Below are 20,423 nucleotides of genomic sequence, written 5' to 3'. Positions count from 1 at the left end.
CTGGGCCTTTGACACGTATTGGACTTAGGTAATCAGTGGGGCTGGGTCAGGGGACATTAGGACAATTCATGCGTAAGGGAGAACAGGACAGTCTTTGCGTAAGGGAGGCTTTAATTTGAGTTTATGATAGCAGATTAGGACTATGTAGTTCTTGTAGGTTCAGCTCTCTAAGTAATTATGTCATTGCCAAGGTCTGCCAATTATATCTGAAGGGGGCAGATTGATGCTGCTGTTTTAACTCATTGTTGAAGTGCTGTTTCTTTTCTCTAACTGGGTAAAATTTATTACAAAAGGGAAATCTTTGGTCTAGTTCAGCATTGCCAGGCCCTTGCATTTTGTCTTTTTACAAAAGGATGCCAGTGATTAGTATCTACTCTGCAGCATTATGGTAACACTAAATAATTAGAAGTTGAAAATATCCAGCCATTGGGGAATGAGTGGTTAAATAATTTACGGTATATCCTCATTGTGGGATACTAGTCAAGTGCTAAAAATGAGGTCTGCCTATATGTTGAGATGTAAAAAGAGGACCGTATTATATTGTGAAAAGCAAGATGCAAATAACATGTATCTGGTGAGCTATTTTTTTTTCAGAAGAAAATCATGTATATGTACATAGAAGGTGCTTAGGTAATATTTTATTAAACCCTTAGTGTGTGCTAGCACTATGCTCAATACTCAGCATACCCATGTGATCTCTTGTAGTTCGGACAGCAATGCTCTGAGGTAGGTAATTATTTAACCTGCTTTAAAGATGAGGAAACAGCAGCCTAGAGAGTGTAGGAAGCCTACCCCAGGGTGCATAGTGGGTTAGAGGCAAAACAGGACTCCAGCCCTGAAGCCTGCACTCCCAGCCACCGTGTTTTGTGCACTTCTTGTTAACATTTATCTACTGAAAGAGGGTACGGTGGCCTAGTAGTTAGTAGGGATGTCATATGAGACTCATATAAGATGGATACTCAACTAGGTGCCTTCCAGATCCTTCCCTCACTCTGCATTTATGTCCAGGCTGCAGAAGCCTCCTGCATACGTTTCTGAAAGTGCCGCTTCTCCGGACCCGACATTGTCCCCTCCATCCCACCCACTCCCCCACCCCCGCCCCCGCCCCATTAGGCTGCTTTGTTTTCTGGCTTCTTGCAAGCTCTAGGAATCTGCATGAGTACTTGAAACTTCATCTTGCTCTTAAAGCACATTTAGAACCTAATGGCTGTCGTTGTAAATGCTACGGTAACCTAGGTCTACAGTTCACATTAAACATTAGCTCACATTGCCTCCAGGTTTGAAACCAGTGTACCCAGAAGAAATTTACAAAAGGACAGTGATGTTGAAATATTTTAAGTGCAAACAGCAGGATTCCTGTGTGTTGACAGGGACAAGGCTATGTTGTCTAAAGTCCCTGTTTGATTCCTCATTTTCCGTCCCTTCCCAGTGGCCTCTTCCTCTTTGGACCTTCTGCAGTCTTGTGACTGAGCATTCTAGCTCCCTGTTTGTAAAATGCCTCTGATTAAATGTGTATATGTAAAATCTCTTACTTTATCCCAGAAGACATCGCTTTAATAATGATTTTAATTCCCTGGAGGGATAGTACTGCCACTGTTGACCAGTTGGAAAACTCAAGATTTGGAAAAAAAAAAATTTAAATGCTCATAGGTACAGAGGGGATTTGGTTGCCAGAACTGTTCGTTGGGGCAATTGTGTCCTCCCTTTTGCTTCCCACAGTCCGGTGCTTGATGCACAAGGTTTTGGTTGATTACTTTGTATTGCATTCTAGTGGGAACCAGTTTCTCCACCCATTCTCACTCTCCGTGATCTCAATTCCCTATTGTTCCTTGGGCCTGAGGATGCAGCTAGATCTGAGAGTGGGAGGGAGTGAAGTGAAAGATGCTGTCCTTTAGTGTAGGAATTGGTTCAGGATATAATCCCGTCCACTTCTTTTCTTGGTCAAAGCAAAAATAATGCAGGAGTCACGTGAGCAGGATGTTTCTCACGTGTATAGGACCAATTTATCATAAGAAGCTTTGGGAAACTGGACTCTGATGATTTCCCCATAATGAATCTGCCTCTCAGGAATCCTTTTCCAGAAATCATTGTTCTCTGTAGCCCGTGCGGATACTTTTCTAACATCTTGCTTGTTAATGTGATTGCCAGCGTCTTAGAGAAGTTGACAGTTTCTGTGATTTCTATTAGCAGAAAAATGTGGGCTCGAAAGTTTTTCCTCTAAATGAATCTGTTGTGTAACATCCAAGCTGACTCAGAATATAGGTGCATATTCTTGCTCTGAGAAGGTAGAAGAAGGGGAAGAGCCCAATTCAGACAAGGTGTGGGCGAGGAGGCAGGGCACCCAAGAGCAAAGGCGTCCTGTGCTGTAATCTCAGCCTAAACCATATCTCTGGGCAGGAGTTTTTTTGCTTCCTATTTATTTGTATCCCTGAGTAACCACAGACCCCCGCCTCCAACGTGGGATGTTAACCTTGGTGCACTGAGGAGATGAGCTGCAGAGCTAAAGCAGAGTCCCAGAGGAGCTTCAGTTATGCAGAATCTGTACAACCTTCTTTGCCATACATTGGCCACAGGCTTAGGGCTTGGGAGATGAGAGCTAAGGGCTGAAATTCCTCAAGGTGAGAAGACACACACACACACACACACCCCGGAAGTGGACTCCTCCAATTTTCTCACATGATTATTCAGGCACTTTCACTTTTCCATATATAGGAGTCACTCAGGAGCAAGCTCTGGCCAGTTGGAGGGAGTGACACATCCTTCTCCAGTCCCTCCCTTCTCATCCCTCCGCACCTTTACCCTCACGTGCGCTTGCAGGCACTTAGGCAGAAGTGAGCCCTGTGGCTCTGCGGAGACGAGCCTGTTGGGTTTAAAGAAGGAAACAAACAGAACCTTCAGGCCAAGTCCCAGCATTAAAATTGTTACCTTGAAGAAGCCGAGTGGACAGTGTGAAGAGATGAATGGACCGGTGGATGGCTTGTGTGACCATTCTCTAAGTGAGGAAGGGGCCTTCATGTTCACCTCGGAATCTGTAGGAGAGGGGCACCCGGGTAAGTAGGTGGTCCTGGTTGGATGGTGACCTGTACCGGGGGTGGGGGTCGCTGTTACTGAAGGCCTGGAAAACGGTGTGTGTCAGTAACTGTAAGGGGTCTTGGCAAGAACAATATGCAGTATTTTTTTATTCTGTTAATTTGCAGTCTTGTAAAACAGTCACTTGTTATGCAAATAATAGATTGTAAGTTAACAAAGCCGAGGATCTGTGCCGCAGCCCACCACCAGCATCTCCTCACAGTGGGACTGCGACAGAGAACACACGGTTGGTTGGATAAACATACGTGTAAAATGTATCATCAGGTATTAACTCTATATATAGAGATTTTTTTTTTTTTGAGTAAAGCTTTATTATCAATGAGCAGCTTAAGTCAACAGAGAATGTTCCCGCAAGCAAGACCACGGGTCACTAAGTTTTGCATGTAAAGCATGTGCAGTTGAGAAATGAACGGCAGTGCGTCCTCAACAGGGGCTGAGACGGATCTCTGGAAGAAAACTCCAGCATTTTATTGGGTCTCTGAAAGGTAGGAGGACTGTGATGTGGGGAAACGAGAGAGGCTTCCGTGAAGACCACAGTGGGAGCCTCAACTTTCTGGGACAGTGGTTCCCAGGCTTCAGGGCGCATCAGCGTCACCCCACGGGCTTGTTAGAACACAACGTGCTGGGCTCCACCCCCAGAGTTTCGGATTTAGTAGATCTTGGGTGAGGCTCAAGAATTTGCATTCTTAAGAAGTTCCCAGGCGATGATGATGTTGCTGATGAGGGAGCCACACTTTCAGAACCACTGGTCTAGGAGAACCTTGGGGGCCAGACACACTGATTTATGTATTTAAGCACCTCTTCAAAATTCGCTAGAGTATTTGAAGTTCTTGGTCACTAATCATCACCAAGTCTGACTTTTTTTCATCTTCCTCATCCTTGTTCTTTCTCAAAGAGCTTTAGCTTTCATACCTCGTAGCCCAGCTTTAGATACCTCAGCGCACTGCTCCCTCCATATGCTTCAGCCGCTGGTTCTCAGCTGGGGAGGGTGTGCCCTTTTCCCGCAAGGGCATTTTGTGGTGTCTGGAACGTTTTGGCTGTCACAGCTGTCGGGGGGCGGGGTGGGCGTGGGGTGAGACTGGCATTTAGTGGAGAGAGGCCAGGTGTGCTTCTAAACACCCTGAATGCACAAGACCATCCCCCACAAAGAAGAAATTTTCCAGCCCCAAAGGTCAGTATTGCCATTGAGAAATCTTGGCTTAAACTGAGTTTTGTATGTGACTTAGCTCAATTCAACGTAAATAGCATCTTTAATTCTGCACGACTTTATGAAGTTTCTAGGTTTACCGTACTCATAATCTCAGATCCATTGCTATGTCTGACATATTCTGGACAGCTCCATGACGTGTGAAAGCCATATACAGGTTAGGAGATGGCCATAGATAGGATTCGCTCCATGCGGAGGAAGTGGGTGCTTTGTCACGCAGTGGCCAGTGGTCCCATTGTACACACAACAATGTGCTCAATGGACAGAGAATGAAAATTCCAGCCAATCAGTTGGCTGTTTTGTCTACTTAATGGCAGCCCTTCAATTTGCCTGATTCTCCTTGCGCTTGCCACTATAAATTAGCCATTCATGTTAAGACAGTTTCCTTGGTGTCTTTCTGCTTGTCATTCCAGTGCTGAACTCCTCTCCATCACAAAGATAAAATTAATGCTTCTTTTTCAACTTCCATGAAAACCAACATTGGCTGTCTTAAGACTACTAAGTGATATTGATAGAAATTTCGAAAGCCTCAAGAAACAGTTCAGAAAGGACCTCCTAAGGCATTATCTTAGTCTGTGAAGCTGTCTTAATACCCTTGCTCAACTCCAGCTTTATCCCTAATAAATATCCCTTATCCTATTTCCCTGTGTGCATTGGAAACATGTGACCTGTGTCGTCTAAACGAGCAGAGTCATCCATGGGTGTTGTGTGAGTGGCTCCTAGGAGGCCTGATGGCTGGGTCTAAAGTGGATCTTTGGGAGCAGGAGGCCATGATTGGTAGGGGGTTGCAGAGGCTTGGACTCAGGCAAACCTAGATTTATGAACAGGATCTGCAGGAAGATAGAAAAACTCAAATATATGTTTAGTAGCAGTTTCTGAAGGAAAGATTAGAGAATTCACCTTCAGATTAACTAACATTTTAACTACAGAACTTAATAGGCACTTTCAAAAGCAGAAATGCTTGATTCTGGACCTGCATCCTTAATTTAAAAACTTAAAAAACGACAGGCGGGACACGAGATTTTGGAGGTGATGGATGTTTATTAAACCTTGATGGTGGTGATGGTAATACACGTATGTACATATGACCAAACTTACCAAATTACATACATTAATTATATGCAGATTTTTATATACCAATTATACCCAAATAAAGCTGGAAAAAAACTTATTAATTTACTAAGAGCAGACTCTATGGGTATTTTTGAACACTAAATGAGATGTAATATGTGTAAATAGATGTCACTTTTTTTCCTGAATTTGTGAACATGACGCCAAAGCAAGAGTGGATTTTTCCACAGTGTCTACATACTCGACCATGGGGAGTCTTTTTTTAAAAATTTATTGATTTACTTGTTTTTATTTTTGGCTGCGTTGGGTGTTTGTTGCTACGTGCAGGCCTTCTCTAGTTGCGGCAAGCGGGGGCTACTCTTCGTTGCGTTGCGCGGGCTTCTCATTGTTGTGGCTTCTCTTGTTGCAGAGCACGGGCTCTAGGCACGTGGTCTTCAGTAGTTGTGGCTCGCGGGCTCTAGAGCGCAGGCTCAGTAGTTGTGACGCATGGGCTTAGTTGCTCCGCGGCATGTGGGATCTTCCCGGGCCAGGGCTCGAACCTGTGTCCCCTGCGCTGGCAGGCGGATTCTTAACCACTGCGCCACCAGGGAAGCCCTAGGCCATGGGGAGTCTTTAAGGCAAATCGTAGAATAAGATGAAATGCCAGTTCATGTTGGACTCTTTGTCAGTCCCACCTTGATTGAGGAGGTCAAACCCAGCTGTTAGGATATCCGGCTTTCAGGAGGCTGAGTGACGGCGGGAAGGATCTGAGAGCTGCTTGTGGAAGTATTCTGCAAAACAGCAGTGGCAGTAATGTGCAGAGGTTCTCTTACGCGATTCTTACAGGTGTAGTCCCAGAACTGGGCGTGGTATTTTCTACACAGCGCACTGCGTCTTGCGGGGCCAGCGGTACCATGTGTCTGTCCCATCCTAGTCCGCCTCTTGGCACCTAATCTTACCGATGTCATCAGTTAGTGTTTTAACTTCTGTTTCTAGGACTTTTCTAGATGTTAGAATTAAAGGGAATATGCTGAGGAATGAGATACTTTTTAGTTAGAAGAGTGTGTGTGTGTGTGTGTGTGTGTGTGTGTGTGTGTGTGAATTGCTTTAGGCTCTTGTAACTGGTTTTGGAATATATTTCCTTTTTTAGGGAATTTTATGACTTTATATAGTATACATCATCCAATATTAAGGCAGAAGTGGGAAGAAATTAAAATTCCAAAAAATTTATAATTTCTCGTATTTAAAAAGTGTCCTCTTAGGTAGATTCGATATGTAAACTGACGAAATACCTAATTATTTTAACATTTCAGTTTGCTAGGCTTAATATTCCTGTGATTCTTACACATGTTCATTCTTGTCCAGATAAGATCTGTGACCAGATCAGCGATGCAGTGCTGGATGCGCATCTCAAGCAGGACCCCAATGCCAAGGTGGCCTGCGGTAAGAAACGCCTAATCCCTCCTGCTGGAGACCTGAGTGGGCTGAGCTTGAAAGCTGTGCCTTCAGCACAGCAGAGAGCCGGGGACTTCAGAGCCTGGAGGGCTCCAGGGGTGATAGGTCTAGCCCCCTCACTTTACTGAGGAGATCTTGGGTGCAGCTTAATCAGGCCCTTGGCCAAGGTCACGGGGTAGGGGTCCCGGCATGGAGATCAGAGCCCCGCTCTCCTCATGGTCAGCACCCTGTCCTTTTTGCTGTACAGACCCACCCTTCCCTCTCCAGGGCCACCCTAGCCCCCAGAATGAGCACTGTAGGGACCCGTGCCCCTCTGAGGGTGGACTTGACCCTGACATCTTTACAAATAACCTGCCTTGATTCTCTGCTCAGGACCCCATGCCTAAAGCCCACAGTGGAGTTTTAGCAATAAGGGGGCAGGAGAGGCCTCACGTATGTTGGCTGCATTCTGCATTCTTTATGACCGCATACAGCTAGTGTCTCATTCTAATCCACAAAGCGGTCTTATGATTATCTTCACCCAACAGCTGAGGCTGAATAAGTAGTTCAGGGTCAGGCAAGTATGCAGTAGTAAGTGCGAGGTGTGAAAAGTCAGGTGTGACCCGTTCTTTCCGAGCAGCAGTTCTCCGGGTGGCCTGTGAAATGGTCGGCACTCGTGCCGGGATTTGCTCCCCTTATTAGCATCATGACTTCCTTCTGGAGTCCATTCCTCGTGCGGCTCCTTGCGTGTCTCTGTCTCAGCACTGTGAGAGGTCCAGGTGTGGAGCCCCCTTCGCCAGCACGTGGCCACTAACATGTCTCCTTCGCTTCAGAGACGGTGTGTAAGACGGGCATGGTGCTGCTGTGTGGGGAGATCACCTCCATGGCCATGGTGGACTACCAGCGGGTGGTGCGGGACACCATCAAGCACATCGGCTACGACGACTCGGCCAAGGGTGAGGCCAGGGCCCCGGGGCTGAGTCCCACCTGAGGCTCTCCGTCTCCTGGAAGAGCAGATGCCTCCCAGGGGAAGAACGCTCCTAGGCCCGCCTGCCAGGGTCCAGGGCTCACAGCCTCTGGTACAGCAGGGTGGCAGCCCAGGCGGATCAGCCCCCGTCCAGCCATGGCTGACTCTGGTCTTGTTCATGGTCCTGCCATCTTGGAAGAGGAGGAAGCTCCCAGTACAAGGAGCTGCCCTCTGTTGGGGACGTGTTCTCTGCCGGGCTCTGGGGCTGGTCTCTGTGTGCATCTTCCTACCTAACTGTTCGAGGAACTCTGCTCTGCTCCTTACGCAGATGAGGAAGTTGAAACTTCCATATGTCGGTAACTTGTGTAAGGTGACACGGTCAGTAAGTGGCCGCCCCCCCCCACCCTGGTTGGGACTCCTGCACTTTCTACTAAGTTATGCCGCTTCCCCACATAGACAAAGGAGAAGGGGACTCAGTCCAGAACGGGTGCCGAAAGCAGGCAGAGGAGACAGGCTGGCCCAGGGCAGCTCCAGTGCCAGGCAGTGTGGGAGCCTACAACCCAGCGAAGGGGCCCAGGCCCTGGCGGGAGCTGAGGAAGAGCTCTGTGATGGGGTAGGAGTGAGAGCTGGAGAGAACTGAGGGCCCTGAAGCAGACTCCCACACCTGGGACGGGCAGGCTGGGAAGGGGCCCAGCCTGGAGGGCGTGAAAGGACAAGGTGCGAGGGCCAGATGCTAGGGCCAGTATATACTACGTTGTACTTATGGGTTGTTTGGGCTGACGTGTGGCATCTTTGTGGGTCAGGGCAGGCTGGGGTGACGTGCACGCGTCTCCATAAGTGAGAGAGGCTCTCTCTGCGTGAGGGCGCGGACACACAGAAGCTCGGTGCAGCCACCTTCTGGCTCGCCCAAAGGACTCGCTCGAGCACACGAACGTTTTGGGGGTATATCAAGAATCGCTGGGAGGAAACCAGTGAGTACAGGTCGGTTCTCCCAGCCAGCGTGCGGGGTGTCCGCGGAGGAGACGCGTCGTCCCGGAGCAGCAGCCTCCTGACACGTCACCACGCAGAGCCTTCGCCCTGTTCTGCCAGGAAGAGCCGACTTGCTTATGTACACCTAGACCTTGTTCGAGAGCGAACCTTGCTCTGCGTTAGGCAGCAGGAACGTTTCCCGGAGGTACTACGTCCCCCGGAAAGGGAGGAGTGGGAGCGCGCCCACCTGTGCCTGTCAGTGCGCCTGCACCAAGCGGCCAGCAGGCTGCGGGCTGGCCTGCAGCCACAAGGCCCTAGGCTAGTGGCTCCCCCTGCCCCTTCCAAGCCCTCCTCCTCTCCCCTTAGTCCCCTGAACTCTGTTCTCCTGAGTCACTTGGAGCCTTTAATTTTCAGCGCTAAGAAGATTTATTATTTAGACCCGGAGTGAGGAGGTGAGTCCTTGGCAGCTAAAGATTGTTCCCTAAAGGTTGTTCCTTGGCTTGTGCATTCAGAAACCGGCACTGCGAACAGGGGCTGCAGAGGACTCCTGAGTGGGGGCACTGCCTGGCATTAGTGATACAGTACAGGGTGCCCGGCGGCCAGTCGGAGGCAGTGTGCAGTGAAGAGCTGCGGCGGGGACCGTCCAAGGACGTTTTCAGAGAGCTAGATGGACTTGTGGAGGGGGATGGGAGGCAGAGGAGGAGCATTCTAGGCAGAGAGCCCTAGTGGAGGTGGCAAAGGAGGTCGTATTTAAGGCTAAGCCTGAGTTCCCGTTGGCTGAGCGCTCTCAGCCGGGAAGGCCTGGCTGGAGCTGAGCGGTTTCCGGTTTACTTCCTTTGGCGGCAGGTCCCCACTTGAAGCATGAGCATAAACGATAGATCGAACCTAGGCTTTTCTGTGGTTTTGTTTGTTTTAATAAGCCCATTCTGGCCACAGGGGTAGGAGGACAGACTGGAAAGAGGGTGACAGTCATCTCGTCACTGATACGTGTCCCTGTGGTGCGGCCTCTGTGCGTTTTAGCTCCTCATTTGTGTCCGTCCTGTAGCTGAGCCCAGTGAGGACCAGTGTCGGGGAGATTGTGCTGTCTGCCCGGCGGCTCCCTCTCAGGGCTCCTTGGCCTGGGCTGCTGCTACCCAAGACTCCATGTCCCAGGCCCCAGCCCGCTGTCCCCACCTGCGGGGGGCTGGCCTCCACCTCTGTGCCTGAGCTTTGGGGACGGCCTGAAGGGGCCGCGGGCACGTCTCGGGCTCAGGGGACTCTGGCTCTGGGAGCGTCTCTGGACGGTTCACATGCACCGTATTGTTCAGTATATTTGATGCTTGGCTTTGGCGTGTGCCTGGGCTTCTGAACGGCAGTGTTGAAAGGGCCCTTGATGCTCATTCAGTGCAGTGATTTTCCACCGGGTCCTGGGAGGTGCCTCTGGGAGGGGCAGAGGGGGCAGGGCCGTGAGTCACGCACCTGCCCTTCAGCCAGGGCAGCTGTAGCTGTTACCTGGCCTTCGTACTGCCGCTCTGTGCAGGATATATATTTATAATCGAGGTGTAATTTAACACTCTGTGGAAGAGTGTTTTTGACTGAAGAGTTACACGTGATAGGATGGGAAGGATACTGATGTTCCCCATCCTGGGCCTCAGCTCTGGGCCCAGACGGATGGTGGAGAGACCACCCACGCCGCTAAGTGTCCTGTCGTGTGCCGAGCAGTCCCCCAGGGGCTCCAGCCTCCCTCTGCTCAGGCCTGCTCTCCTTGTGCCTAGGCTTTGACTTCAAGACCTGCAACGTGCTGGTGGCTTTGGAGCAGCAGTCCCCGGATATTGCCCAGTGTGTCCATCTGGACAGAAACGAAGAGGATGTCGGTGCCGGAGACCAGGTCACTAAACGCTGAGCGTTGGCCCTGCGTCAGGACGGTAGTGCAGTGTGCTCTGTGTGAGGGGCTAGCCGGGGAAGTTCATGCGTCGTGGACTGAATGCACTATGGGGTAGACCCCCGTCCCCATGCCTGGGGTGAGTCACCCCTTCTTTAGGGTAGCGACTTGAGGGCAGGGAGGGTTGGGGACACCCGGTGTGGGCTTGTCTCCCCTTCTAGAGTGTTGAGTTCGGGGACCACGTCTTCCCCCCACAAGTGCCCAGTGCAAAAGTTACATACCCGCGAGGATGGAGGGCCAGTGGGGCTTTAGATTTGAGGAGGGTTGTTGCCTGTGGTCTGAAGCAGGTGTCTGCTGCAGGGCCTGATGTTCGGCTACGCCACAGACGAGACGGAGGAGTGCATGCCCCTCACCATCATCCTGGCGCACAGACTCAACGCCCGCATGGCGGAACTGCGGCGCTCGGGGCAGCTCCCCTGGCTGCGGCCTGACTCCAAGACGCAGGTGAGCCCTTGCGCTCCGCCCCCTGTGGGGCTCCAGACGCGTGCCTCAAACACCACCCCCCTTCCTCTTGATTCTGATCGTTGTTAGATCCAAATGTTCCGTCTGGGCATTCAAAGAATTGTTGATTCTGAAAAGATCTATTTGTTTCAAAAATCTTCAGCTCCAGATCTTTGCTCCCCTGCCCCCAACACTTTTTTATGAAAAATTTCAGAAGACACAGAAAAATGAAAAGAGCAGTTCTAGGTTTTTAGTGGGGGGGGCTTTCTTAGCATAAGTTGACTCTAGTAATATGATTCCCCAATTCCTGCCACAAACCTCCTCTGCAACAGGTTTCAGACTTTCGGTCGCTGCCTATCAGGTCTCCGCGTCTTGAGCAAACCTTGAACACACCGTGAACGAGTACTGTCTGCAGCTCGCTGTGGCCCTTTCGCTTCGTTTCTCATAAGAAGGCTTTGCCGATTCTGACTCTGTGTGGCAAAGCCGCCCTGACCCCTGTGCTCCCTGCAGTGAAGAAATCCACACCGAAGTCTGTACTATTTGAAGGCCGGTGGTGATACACGTGTTGGCACACGCAGAGGCCTCCTGTCCGCCTCCTCTCCCTGCATCCTGACGGCCCTGATGGCCCCTTTCCTCAAGGCTTCCTTCCCCAGCTCCTCTTCCACACTCCAGCGGGGTCTTGGCACTTCCTCTTCCACGCTCTTTCCTCCTGCCCACGCTTGTGAATCCAGCTTTCACCTCTGCACGCTCCGCTTCCAGATCTTCCACCTGCAGGTCTAACTGAATCACCAGCCCCATTTCTCACTCACCCAGCAAACACCCGGGCCCCGGGAGCTCTCCTCAGCTGAAGGAGTGTGATGGAGCCCACCTTTTCCCGGCCCTGTCCGTCTCCACTCTACCTGGGCTCCCGTTTTCCCTCTAGTGCATCCCTTCCGCTCCGGCCCCATTTCCCAGGCCAGGCCCAGGAACAGTGCTGTGTCCTCCCAAAGGTTCTCCCTGCCTGGAAACTTCAGGTAATTCCCTTTGGGCTTCACTTTTAATTTCCTTGTATCTGCTCAGAATTGTCTACAACTTTCTGCTTCCTTCCTACTCGTTATTCTGGTATTTAACGCCTTGTATGGTCTTCCAGCTTTACCTTCTTCTGTCCCCACCCCCAGTCTTTGCTTAAACCATATCCTTTCACTCACGCTCCCCTTTTTTCTCGGTGCTTTGCACCTGCGCTCCCACACTTCACCTTCCTTGGAAGCTTTCTCTGGCCTCCACCTGTCCGTCAGTGGCCAGCGTGGTTCCCACCTCCTCATGGTCTTCTCTGGCCGCCCTCAGGTGGGACCTCCTCTTGGCCCCGCACTTGGAATTTGGCTCACGTGGTTTTATAGCTCAGCGCTGTGCGCGCGACTCTGTCCCGTTCCTCCAGCTTCACAGAGGTGCATCCTTCTCACCCCAAGTGTAAGGCCACACAAGGCAGAAGTTGCATATTGGCTGTACCTGGGGCAAGGGAGTACCTCTGTGGCCTAAAAGAAGCCCACCCTTGGGACTTCTGGTGCTATCCACGTGACCCCCGAGGTGAGAAGGGGGATCATGAGCATCCCTCAGGTGTTCTTTGCGGTTGTGGGCAGGAGAGCGAAAACATGTAGATTGTGATGGTGCCAAAAGAAGAGAGCCCTCCCCGTCCTGTGCCAGAGCTGCGCTGTGGTGGGAAGCAGGTGGGAGATTCACAGAAAAGGAAATCCTAGAACAGGGATGGGAGGAAGTAAGTGGGGTGACTTGGGTTTCCTTCTCCCCGCCTGAGGGTAAGGACTGGAGGGTCCACCTACTGGACCCGCTGAGATAGGAAAGGCCTCCTCTATTTGCTTAGTAATAGAACGTTTCTGAGTTCAGAAGGCAGTGAGGGAGGGAGGGGAGGATGGGCTCTTCCAGGCTTTCCCTTCCCGCAAGGAGACACTGAATTCTCTTACAAATGCTACTTCGGATACCAAAGTCGGCCTCACTCCCCTGCCAGAGGCAGGCCCTGAGCCAGCGGGCATCAGAGAGGGTGCGGGGGTCTGCTGACGGAGCCTCTCCCTGAGGCCCTCGGCCGGCCTCCACGCGGCCGCTGCACTGGGACGGGCACCCTGCCAGGAACAATGTCCGGGCCTTCTCCTCTATACCTTACTGGTAAAGGATTTTCATCATCTACCCAGAGTGTCGACTGTGAACAGGAGGAACCTTTCCACCTGAGCAAATTCTTGCTGCTGATACTGAGAACTGAGTGGCAGCACGGATGGCTATTTTTGTACCTGGCCAGAGTTGTGTTTTCCACGGTGTACTTTTCCCCACATCTTGCTGACTTGACGAGATAAGAGCGACGCTTGGGGCCCTTTGCTCTGCCACAGCTCTGCTTGGGGTTTGTGGCAGGGCAGGGGAGTCGGTAGCAGTGGAGATGGGCCTCAGCAGCTGTGCAGGATAGGAGCCTTCTCCTGAGGCCAGGTGCCGCAGGTCGGGTCCCAGAGCCGCCCGCCAAGGCCCCAACTCCAGCTCCCTCTCACAGGGCCCTGTGTGCACGCGGCCCAGCGTTAAGGGCTGCTCTCGGAGCACGGGCGGTGTGCGTCTGCCCGTCTCACCAGGATCTGGCATCGTGGGGTCAGGGCTCTTTCCCTTCCTTCTGCTGGATCCCACCCTTTGGCTCTTTGGACCAGGCAGGACATAGAGTAGCGTTTGATACACGTCCCGTGTTTGATGGATATCTGAGGGGCCTTTGGGCAGGCCGGGACCTCGCCTCAGGCATAGCCCCAGGGGCCGCTGTTTGCTGCCCTGTGGTCCTGTCAAGGCCCTTGGGGTGGGGAGCAGTCATGTGCCTGCCGGCCAGTGTCCCTGCCAGACCACGCAGCGTAGCTGCACTCCTGCAGGCGCACAGCCCCTCTGGGCACTGCCCTTGTGGGTCCATGCTGCCTCGGGTAGTGACGGGGCCTGTGGCTCCAGCCTTGAGGGTCTTGGGTGACGACCTTGTGCTGGGCAGAGCTGCAGGCACCAGGCCGCACAGCGCAAGGTCACAGCCCACCTCTGCTGGCTGTGCGATCTTGAGCTCTAGAGCGTTTATGTTCTGGAATCTCAGCTTTCTTGTCTTTAAAGTGGGGCTGGTAACAGCTTCTCACGACTTTTGGCATGGCTTGTCGCGTACAGTACACACTCGGTCTGGCTGAGTGTGTTTTGCTGGCTTCTCTTTTCTTTTCCCAGCCTCATCTGCCATCCTCACCATCCCTTTCCCTCTCGCTCTGTAAGCCCAGGGTGCCCAGGCTGCTGTCCTTCGTCGCGGGACAGCTCAGGCTGTGATGTCGGGCTCTCGCGCCCTCCTGACGCGTCGGTAGAGGACAGAGTGCAGAGGCATTTTCTCCGTGCTGCTCTGGGCGGGACACAGCGTTGGGGGCAGGCAGAGCACTGTTGGCCCCTGGGCTTTTCACTGACTGGCGTGTGACTTCAGGGAAGTTGTTTCACTTCTCAGAGCCTGGTCTTCCTCATTTGTAAAGTGGAGACAGTAATGCCGATCTTGCTGGGATGGTTTAAATATTCATCGATAATACATAGAGTGGGCACAGAACTGACCCACGCTGGAGGGAGTGAACCCCCGCTCTGTCCCTGTGGCCTGCCCTGCGCGGGAGCTGCAGGCAGGATCCTTCCCTCCACGCGCTCTGCTTTTGTGCAGACACACAGAGGCTGGTGACCCAGAGCTTGCTGCTCCCTCCACTTCAGTCCTCCTGGCTTGAGTCCCTGTCACCCTGTCCCTCCAGCAGGCAAGGCCTCTGGCCCCATATGCTTCCAGAGCTCCTTCACCGAGGGAGCCGGGGCAGTGGGCGTGTGGCCTGTGGCCTCCTGTGTTCCTTGGTGGGAGCCGGGGTGTCTTGGTCCTGGGCCACGGAGGGTCAAGACAGGGCTTTGGCAGAGGGACATTTGCTGGCACCCAGAGCCCTCTGAGGTAGGAGGAGTGGAGTCTAGCGGGTCACAGAGCGGAAACTCTGTGACACCCGAGTCTCCAAGTGGCATTGATTGTGGTCCCAGGTGGGAATAGCTTGTGCCTCGTGCCCAGTCATCTCACAGCACCAGGCAGTTATCCAGTTGAAGAATGTGTCAGATGAACTTGCCTGAAGGCCCTTTGAGGACAGGGGCTCCCTCTGGCTCCTGGGCACCTGCGCCTGGCAGCAGTGTGTCCTGAGCTCAGGGCAGGGCCTCACGACGTTTCCTCCCTCCCTGCCCCCCGCCAGGTGACAGTGCAGTACACGCAGGAGAGCGGCGCCGTCATCCCCGTGCGCATCCACACCATCGTCATCTCCGTGCAGCACAACGAAGACATAACGCTGGAGGACATGCGCAGGGCGCTGAAGGAGCAGGTGATCGGGGCCGTGGTGCCGGCCCAGTACCTGGACAAGGACACCATCTACCACCTGCAGCCCAGCGGGCGGTTTGTCATCGGAGGCCCCCAGGTGCGTCCTCGGCTCTGCACGAGGCCCTGCCTTTGCTTACCTCCCTGAGTGCAAAGGCCGCAGGAGGGTGGTGGCTTTGTGTGGCTCGGCCAGGTAGGTCTGGCCCTGGACGAAATGTGAAGTCAGCTTGTTCTGTGAAGCCTGCTGTGCGCCCTTGAGTACAGGAGGAACGGGGACATGTCCCCAGGAGGCTCCCCCTCAGTGCTGCCTGGCCCTCCCGCTCGAGACGTCTCACACGTGTCCAGCTGCCGCCTGACCCTGCCCGGGGCTAACTCACCATCATGGGCGCTGAGCTTGCCCAGGTGGCGCTTCCTGGGTCTTGGCCACACGTGACCTGCAGCTCTTCTGGGCACCAAGGTGGGGCTGTGTTTTAGATGGGGATGTGGGGGTGCCCCTTTCTCCTGTGCAGCTGGCGTGAGCAGTCGGAGAGTGCCCTAGACCCTCCGAGAGGCTGCTGACCACTGCCGGGGCACCTCCCTGTGGACGTGTTGCCGCAAAGCGGAGTCCCTAGGTTGGGTGCTATAGCCAAAGTAGCGCAGAAACCCAGGGTGAAAGGAAGGCACAGCTCACTGTTTTCCTGCAGGACTTCTCAGGGCCTCGGCATGCTGCTGTGAACTGTGGCTCTCTAAGCGGGGTAGGGGGGGATGGTGTAGTATGCAGACTTCCCCCACATCATTCAACAGAGAAACATAGAGATCCGCCCCCCCCCCGCCCCCAAACGTCTTTGTTGACAGAGATGCACAGAGCAGACACCTGAGGAAATGGGCAACTTAACGTTTGCCGGGTGGCACCAGCTGGGGCACAGCCCGGGGTGTATTTGTCACAGCGTGGTTTCCTCCTGCACTTGGATTTCTCCGTTATGATTGACTCCTACAAACAAAGGCTTTACGAGCGGGTTGTGACCCCAGCTGGCCCACCTTTTGCCCTTTCTGACGAGGCTCTGACAGGTGACCTGACTTCTGTGACTAGTCAGTGATTGAACTGGGATTAGAGCCCAGGGTTTCTGGCTGACTCCCAGCCAAGGGGTCTTTGGAACGTGTGCCCCCGGAAGCTTCGGGGACCACCTCCAAGTTGTGGTCCAGCGGCCACTGCAGTGCTTTGGCCGCCCCCTCCTCCCACATCCTCCCTCTGTGTCTTCCTGTCCCTCCGCAGGGGGACGCAGGCGTCACTGGCCGTAAGATTATTGTGGACACCTATGGCGGCTGGGGGGCGCACGGCGGGGGCGCCTTCTCCGGGAAGGACTACACCAAGGTGGACCGCTCGGCCGCGTACGCTGCCCGCTGGGTGGCCAAGTCCCTGGTGAAGGCGGGGCTCTGCCGGAGAGTGCTTGTACAGGTGGGTCGGACCCCCAGGTCTACCCTGAGTAAGGGCACCCTGGCCTAGGGGAAGGCCCACACTTTGCCGGAGGATGTGACTCTGTGTGTGTCGTGTTGGGCTCTGTGGCCGGTGCCCTGCAAACCTGGGAGCGGGAAAACAAGTCTTCAGGCAGTGGGGCACGTACAGAAACTGCCCACCGTGAAGATGGCAGGGATTTCTAGGCAGATGGGGGGCTGGGGGAACGTGTTGGGCAGGGCGTGTGTGGTTTCAGCATCCCCTCCCTGAGGATGTCAGGGTCTCTGCAAGGGGCCCGTCCTTGACCCTGGACTCTTCTGGAAGGTGTCCTATGCCATTGGTGTGGCCGAGCCACTGTCCATTTCCATCTTCACCTACGGAACGTCCCAGAAGACAGAGAGAGAGCTGCTGGATGTGGTCAACAAGAACTTCGACCTTCGGCCTGGCGTCATCGTTAGGTAAAAGGACCGCCCCCTCTGTTGGGCAGGACCCTCTTCCCTCACCCGGTGCTCAGCTCACTGGAAAGGGAAGCAGAAGGAAGGATGTTCGGCCTCCCAGAAGCAGGAGGGGCTTCAGGCTCTTGGTCCAGCACAATGCAAACCCCAAATGCAGGATGTCTGGTTTTCAGGTTGAAGGCGGCTGGGTCGGGTCCCTGCTGGCCCAGCAGACCCTGACCCCAGGGGGGCCATCTTTGAGCAGGTGGGGGATCTTAGGAAAATAATCACGGGGCCCGTTGGCTGGGAATTTAGTCGGCAAGTCCAGCCCCACCTGCTCTTGTTTCTGATGCCACCCCTGCTGCGTGGAGCTTGGCAGTGTTGATGTCGGTCTGGGCAAGTGAGTGGAGTGGAGAGTAGGCCAGAGTTCAAATCCCTGGTTCCTGCTGCATTTGTGTGATCAGTCGGGCTGTCCCTGAACTCTGAGCCTGTTTCCTAAGCACCAGTGGCAGTCACCTCATAAGACGTGGCACGGCGGAGACAGAACACTTACGGGGAGTTAGTTGTTCTCGGGTGGGTAACACCACCCACACAGATTGTCGTAGTCTCTTAATTGCTCCTGTACCCAAATTCGGAGGAAGGAACTCTGCTCTTTTTCCATTAGAAATGACCATTTTTTCTGCTGAACACGCAGGGACTTGGATTTGAAGAAGCCCATCTACCAGAAGACGGCATGCTACGGCCATTTCGGAAGAAGCGAGTTCCCCTGGGAAGTTCCGAAAAAGCTTGTGTTTTAGTGCTGGTGGGACCAGGCCTGGCCACACCGTGGAGGCATCTGGGTGGAACAGAGGCGTGTTCCTCTTTTCTAGGACCCCAACTCTCAGATCTCCCAGACCCCGGGCTGGGCCTTGCCCACCCACTGCCGCCTCCCTGGCAAAGCCAGGCCCCTCTGATTTAGCAGGAGGAGGTGGGCCTCCTGGTGCCGGGCTCAGATCTCCTCGTGAGGACAGTCACGAGGTTCCCCTGCCTCTCCCTCAGGCCAAGGCGATGCGAATTTAGTGGAAATCCCACTCGTGTCGGCAGTAAATCCCCTCGCTCACCTTCTACCACGGCCTGGACGCTGACCAGCCCCTGCCTCCCTGGCGTGTGCCGAGGGCAGCACACGGCGCAGATCTCAGGGCTCTGTGTGGGCCTGGGTGTGCCGGGGCTGCCCCTCACGTCTGCGGCCGTGCGGTCAGCGTCCTGAGCCCAGGCCTTCCAGAGGCCCTCCCAGGCTGGGCTTGTGGCAGGGGTGAGAGCGTCTAGTGTGTAAGGGACTGAGCTACTCACTGATCTCATTTCTTCTTCACTGCAACACAGTGAGGTGACCCCCTGTGTTACCTGCATGTATAGATGGGGAAGCCGAAGTAGCTTTCACAAGGCTCCACAGCTGCATGGGTCAGGGCCTAGATGTGAGAGCGGGAGCCCATACACCGTGTCTCCCCCCGCCAGCGCCCCCATCTCATGCCAGAGACAGGTCTGAGCGATGACCAGGTGCATTGAGATGAGGCTGTGACCTCTGTCCTGAAGACTTGAGGTCTCTGGGAATTAGGGGATTAAGCCCTTGGTGAGCCCTGGGCCATGATCTGCAGAGTCAGGACAGACCCAGAGGGGTGTTTCCTTTGCCTCTTTCATTTCAGAAGACAGTTCGGGGTGCGCTGGCTATCCTGGCCCACGGGGCTGGGCTGGAGTTGGGAATTAAGAGGCAGTGGTATAATCCCAGCCCCTGACCACTCAGGGACATGCAGGGCTGGGCCTGTGGACCCCTGGGGAAAGGGTCCAAGGCCAGTCCTGTCCCATTGGGCTTCCTAGAGCAGGAGCCGTGTTCCTCCTGCTTGGCCCTTAAACAGGGGATGGAACCCTGTGTCCTCCACGGCTTGCTCTCTCTCTGGCCCTTCTGTAACCCCTGCAGTCTGACTGCTGTTAGAATCAGTGGGTGAGCCCCTCAGACCCCACTTCCAGAGAGGACAGCCCTAAGGCCTGAATATCAGATGTTAAATGGTGACTCAAAGTGGCAGGGCTTGACTCCTAATGGGAGATAAGTCAGGATGTTAAGAGGTGATTTCTGCCTTTACCAGGCAGCCTCTGGGGGCAGCTCTACCCCTGAGGTCCTGGGTGCTCCTTTGTGCACCGGGGTCTTGGAAGCTGCACATTCCCCAGCCTTTCCATCTGTGGCTGGCACCCACTCCCCCCATCCCCCTTCCTCAGCCTGGGCCTCTGACAGCTGCACCTCTACGTTCTCCCCAGCTCCCCAGACCACAGGCTCAGGTAGGGGCCTCCGGCTTCTGGAGAACACTGCGGACTGGCCTGCTTTCTGGGGCACACAGTGCTGGATCTGGCTGGGAGACACAGCCCAGGAAGCCTCATCTGGGTGGCAGACGGCCAGCAGCTGGGCTCTAGGCCTGAAGCACGAAGACCCTTGGCTTTCTCTTCCCCTCAGGGAAAAGGCAGCTTGTTCAGGGCAGAGAAAGGAGCCCAGATCTCCATAAAAGCCTAGAGCTGATGTGTGTGATACGGAAGCTCAGGTCTCTCTCAGGGCTCCAGGTCACCCAGGAAGTCTTGAGTTCCTTTCGGGAGAGGGAGGCTCAGCCTTGCAGGTGGCTGAGTTCCTCTAACCTGGGCCATATTCGAAGTGAAAATTCAGAATTTTATACTTTCCCCACCCGCTGGAGAAACAAGGTTTTTTTGGGTCAACACTGTTTATATGAAACTAGAGTCCATTTGTTGATAGTTCCTGCTAAACCGGTGAATAAAAACACAAGGAGCAACTACTCTATGCTTAGTTTTTGTCTACAACCCCCTAGAAACCTCCCCTCCAAGTAACATTACCTGATCCCGGTCCCGCAGCAAAGCAGGGGTCCGGCCCTCAGGGTTTGCCAGCCAGGGTCCCTCCGATCCCGTGTGTGCGGGGTCCAGCCAGCACAGGTTATGGCGTCTCGTGCCACCTCCTGCGGCATCATTCATTCTGCAGCACGCCGCCCAGAGGCAGGCGTTCCTAGCAAACCCGTGTCACACGTGGAGACCCTGAGGCCCCAAGTGGGATGGCAGTGTGGCCGAGGGCACCTGGCTGGCAGGTGGCTTCAGA

At 53.9% G+C, this 20,423-nt stretch overlaps 1 protein-coding gene across 5 annotated transcripts in view; it reads left to right on the top strand.

Annotated features, from left to right (window-relative positions):
- LOC116741413 (S-adenosylmethionine synthase) overlaps nucleotides 1–20,103 on the top strand; it is an 80,660-nt gene extending 60,557 nt beyond the window's left edge. The window contains exons 1-9 of one of the 5 annotated variants that reach the window (XM_032607868.1): nucleotides 1,155–3,050; nucleotides 6,713–6,790; nucleotides 7,615–7,737; nucleotides 10,472–10,584; nucleotides 10,939–11,082; nucleotides 15,315–15,533; nucleotides 16,686–16,868; nucleotides 17,190–17,323; nucleotides 17,994–20,103. In XM_032607868.1, coding sequence (XP_032463759.1) covers nucleotides 2,957–3,050; nucleotides 6,713–6,790; nucleotides 7,615–7,737; nucleotides 10,472–10,584; nucleotides 10,939–11,082; nucleotides 15,315–15,533; nucleotides 16,686–16,868; nucleotides 17,190–17,323; nucleotides 17,994–18,096 — 1,191 coding nt within the window. In that variant the 5' untranslated portion in view covers nucleotides 1,155–2,956 and the 3' untranslated portion in view covers nucleotides 18,097–20,103. Of the gene's footprint in view, nucleotides 1–1,154; nucleotides 5,740–6,712; nucleotides 6,791–7,614; nucleotides 7,738–10,471; nucleotides 10,718–10,938; nucleotides 11,083–15,314; nucleotides 15,534–16,685; nucleotides 16,869–17,189; nucleotides 17,324–17,993 lie in introns of those variants that run through there. The other 4 variants (XM_032607867.1, XR_004346136.1, XM_032607869.1 and 1 more) reach the window with 4 other exon arrangements.
- The last annotated feature ends 320 nt before the right edge of the window (nucleotides 20,104–20,423 follow it).

Source organism: Phocoena sinus, chromosome 16, assembly GCF_008692025.1.
Source record: "Phocoena sinus isolate mPhoSin1 chromosome 16, mPhoSin1.pri, whole genome shotgun sequence".
NCBI classification, from domain to species: domain Eukaryota; kingdom Metazoa; phylum Chordata; class Mammalia; order Artiodactyla; family Phocoenidae; genus Phocoena; species Phocoena sinus.
Note: the sequence above shows the minus strand (reverse complement) of the source record. Positions and strands in the feature narration are given on the sequence as shown.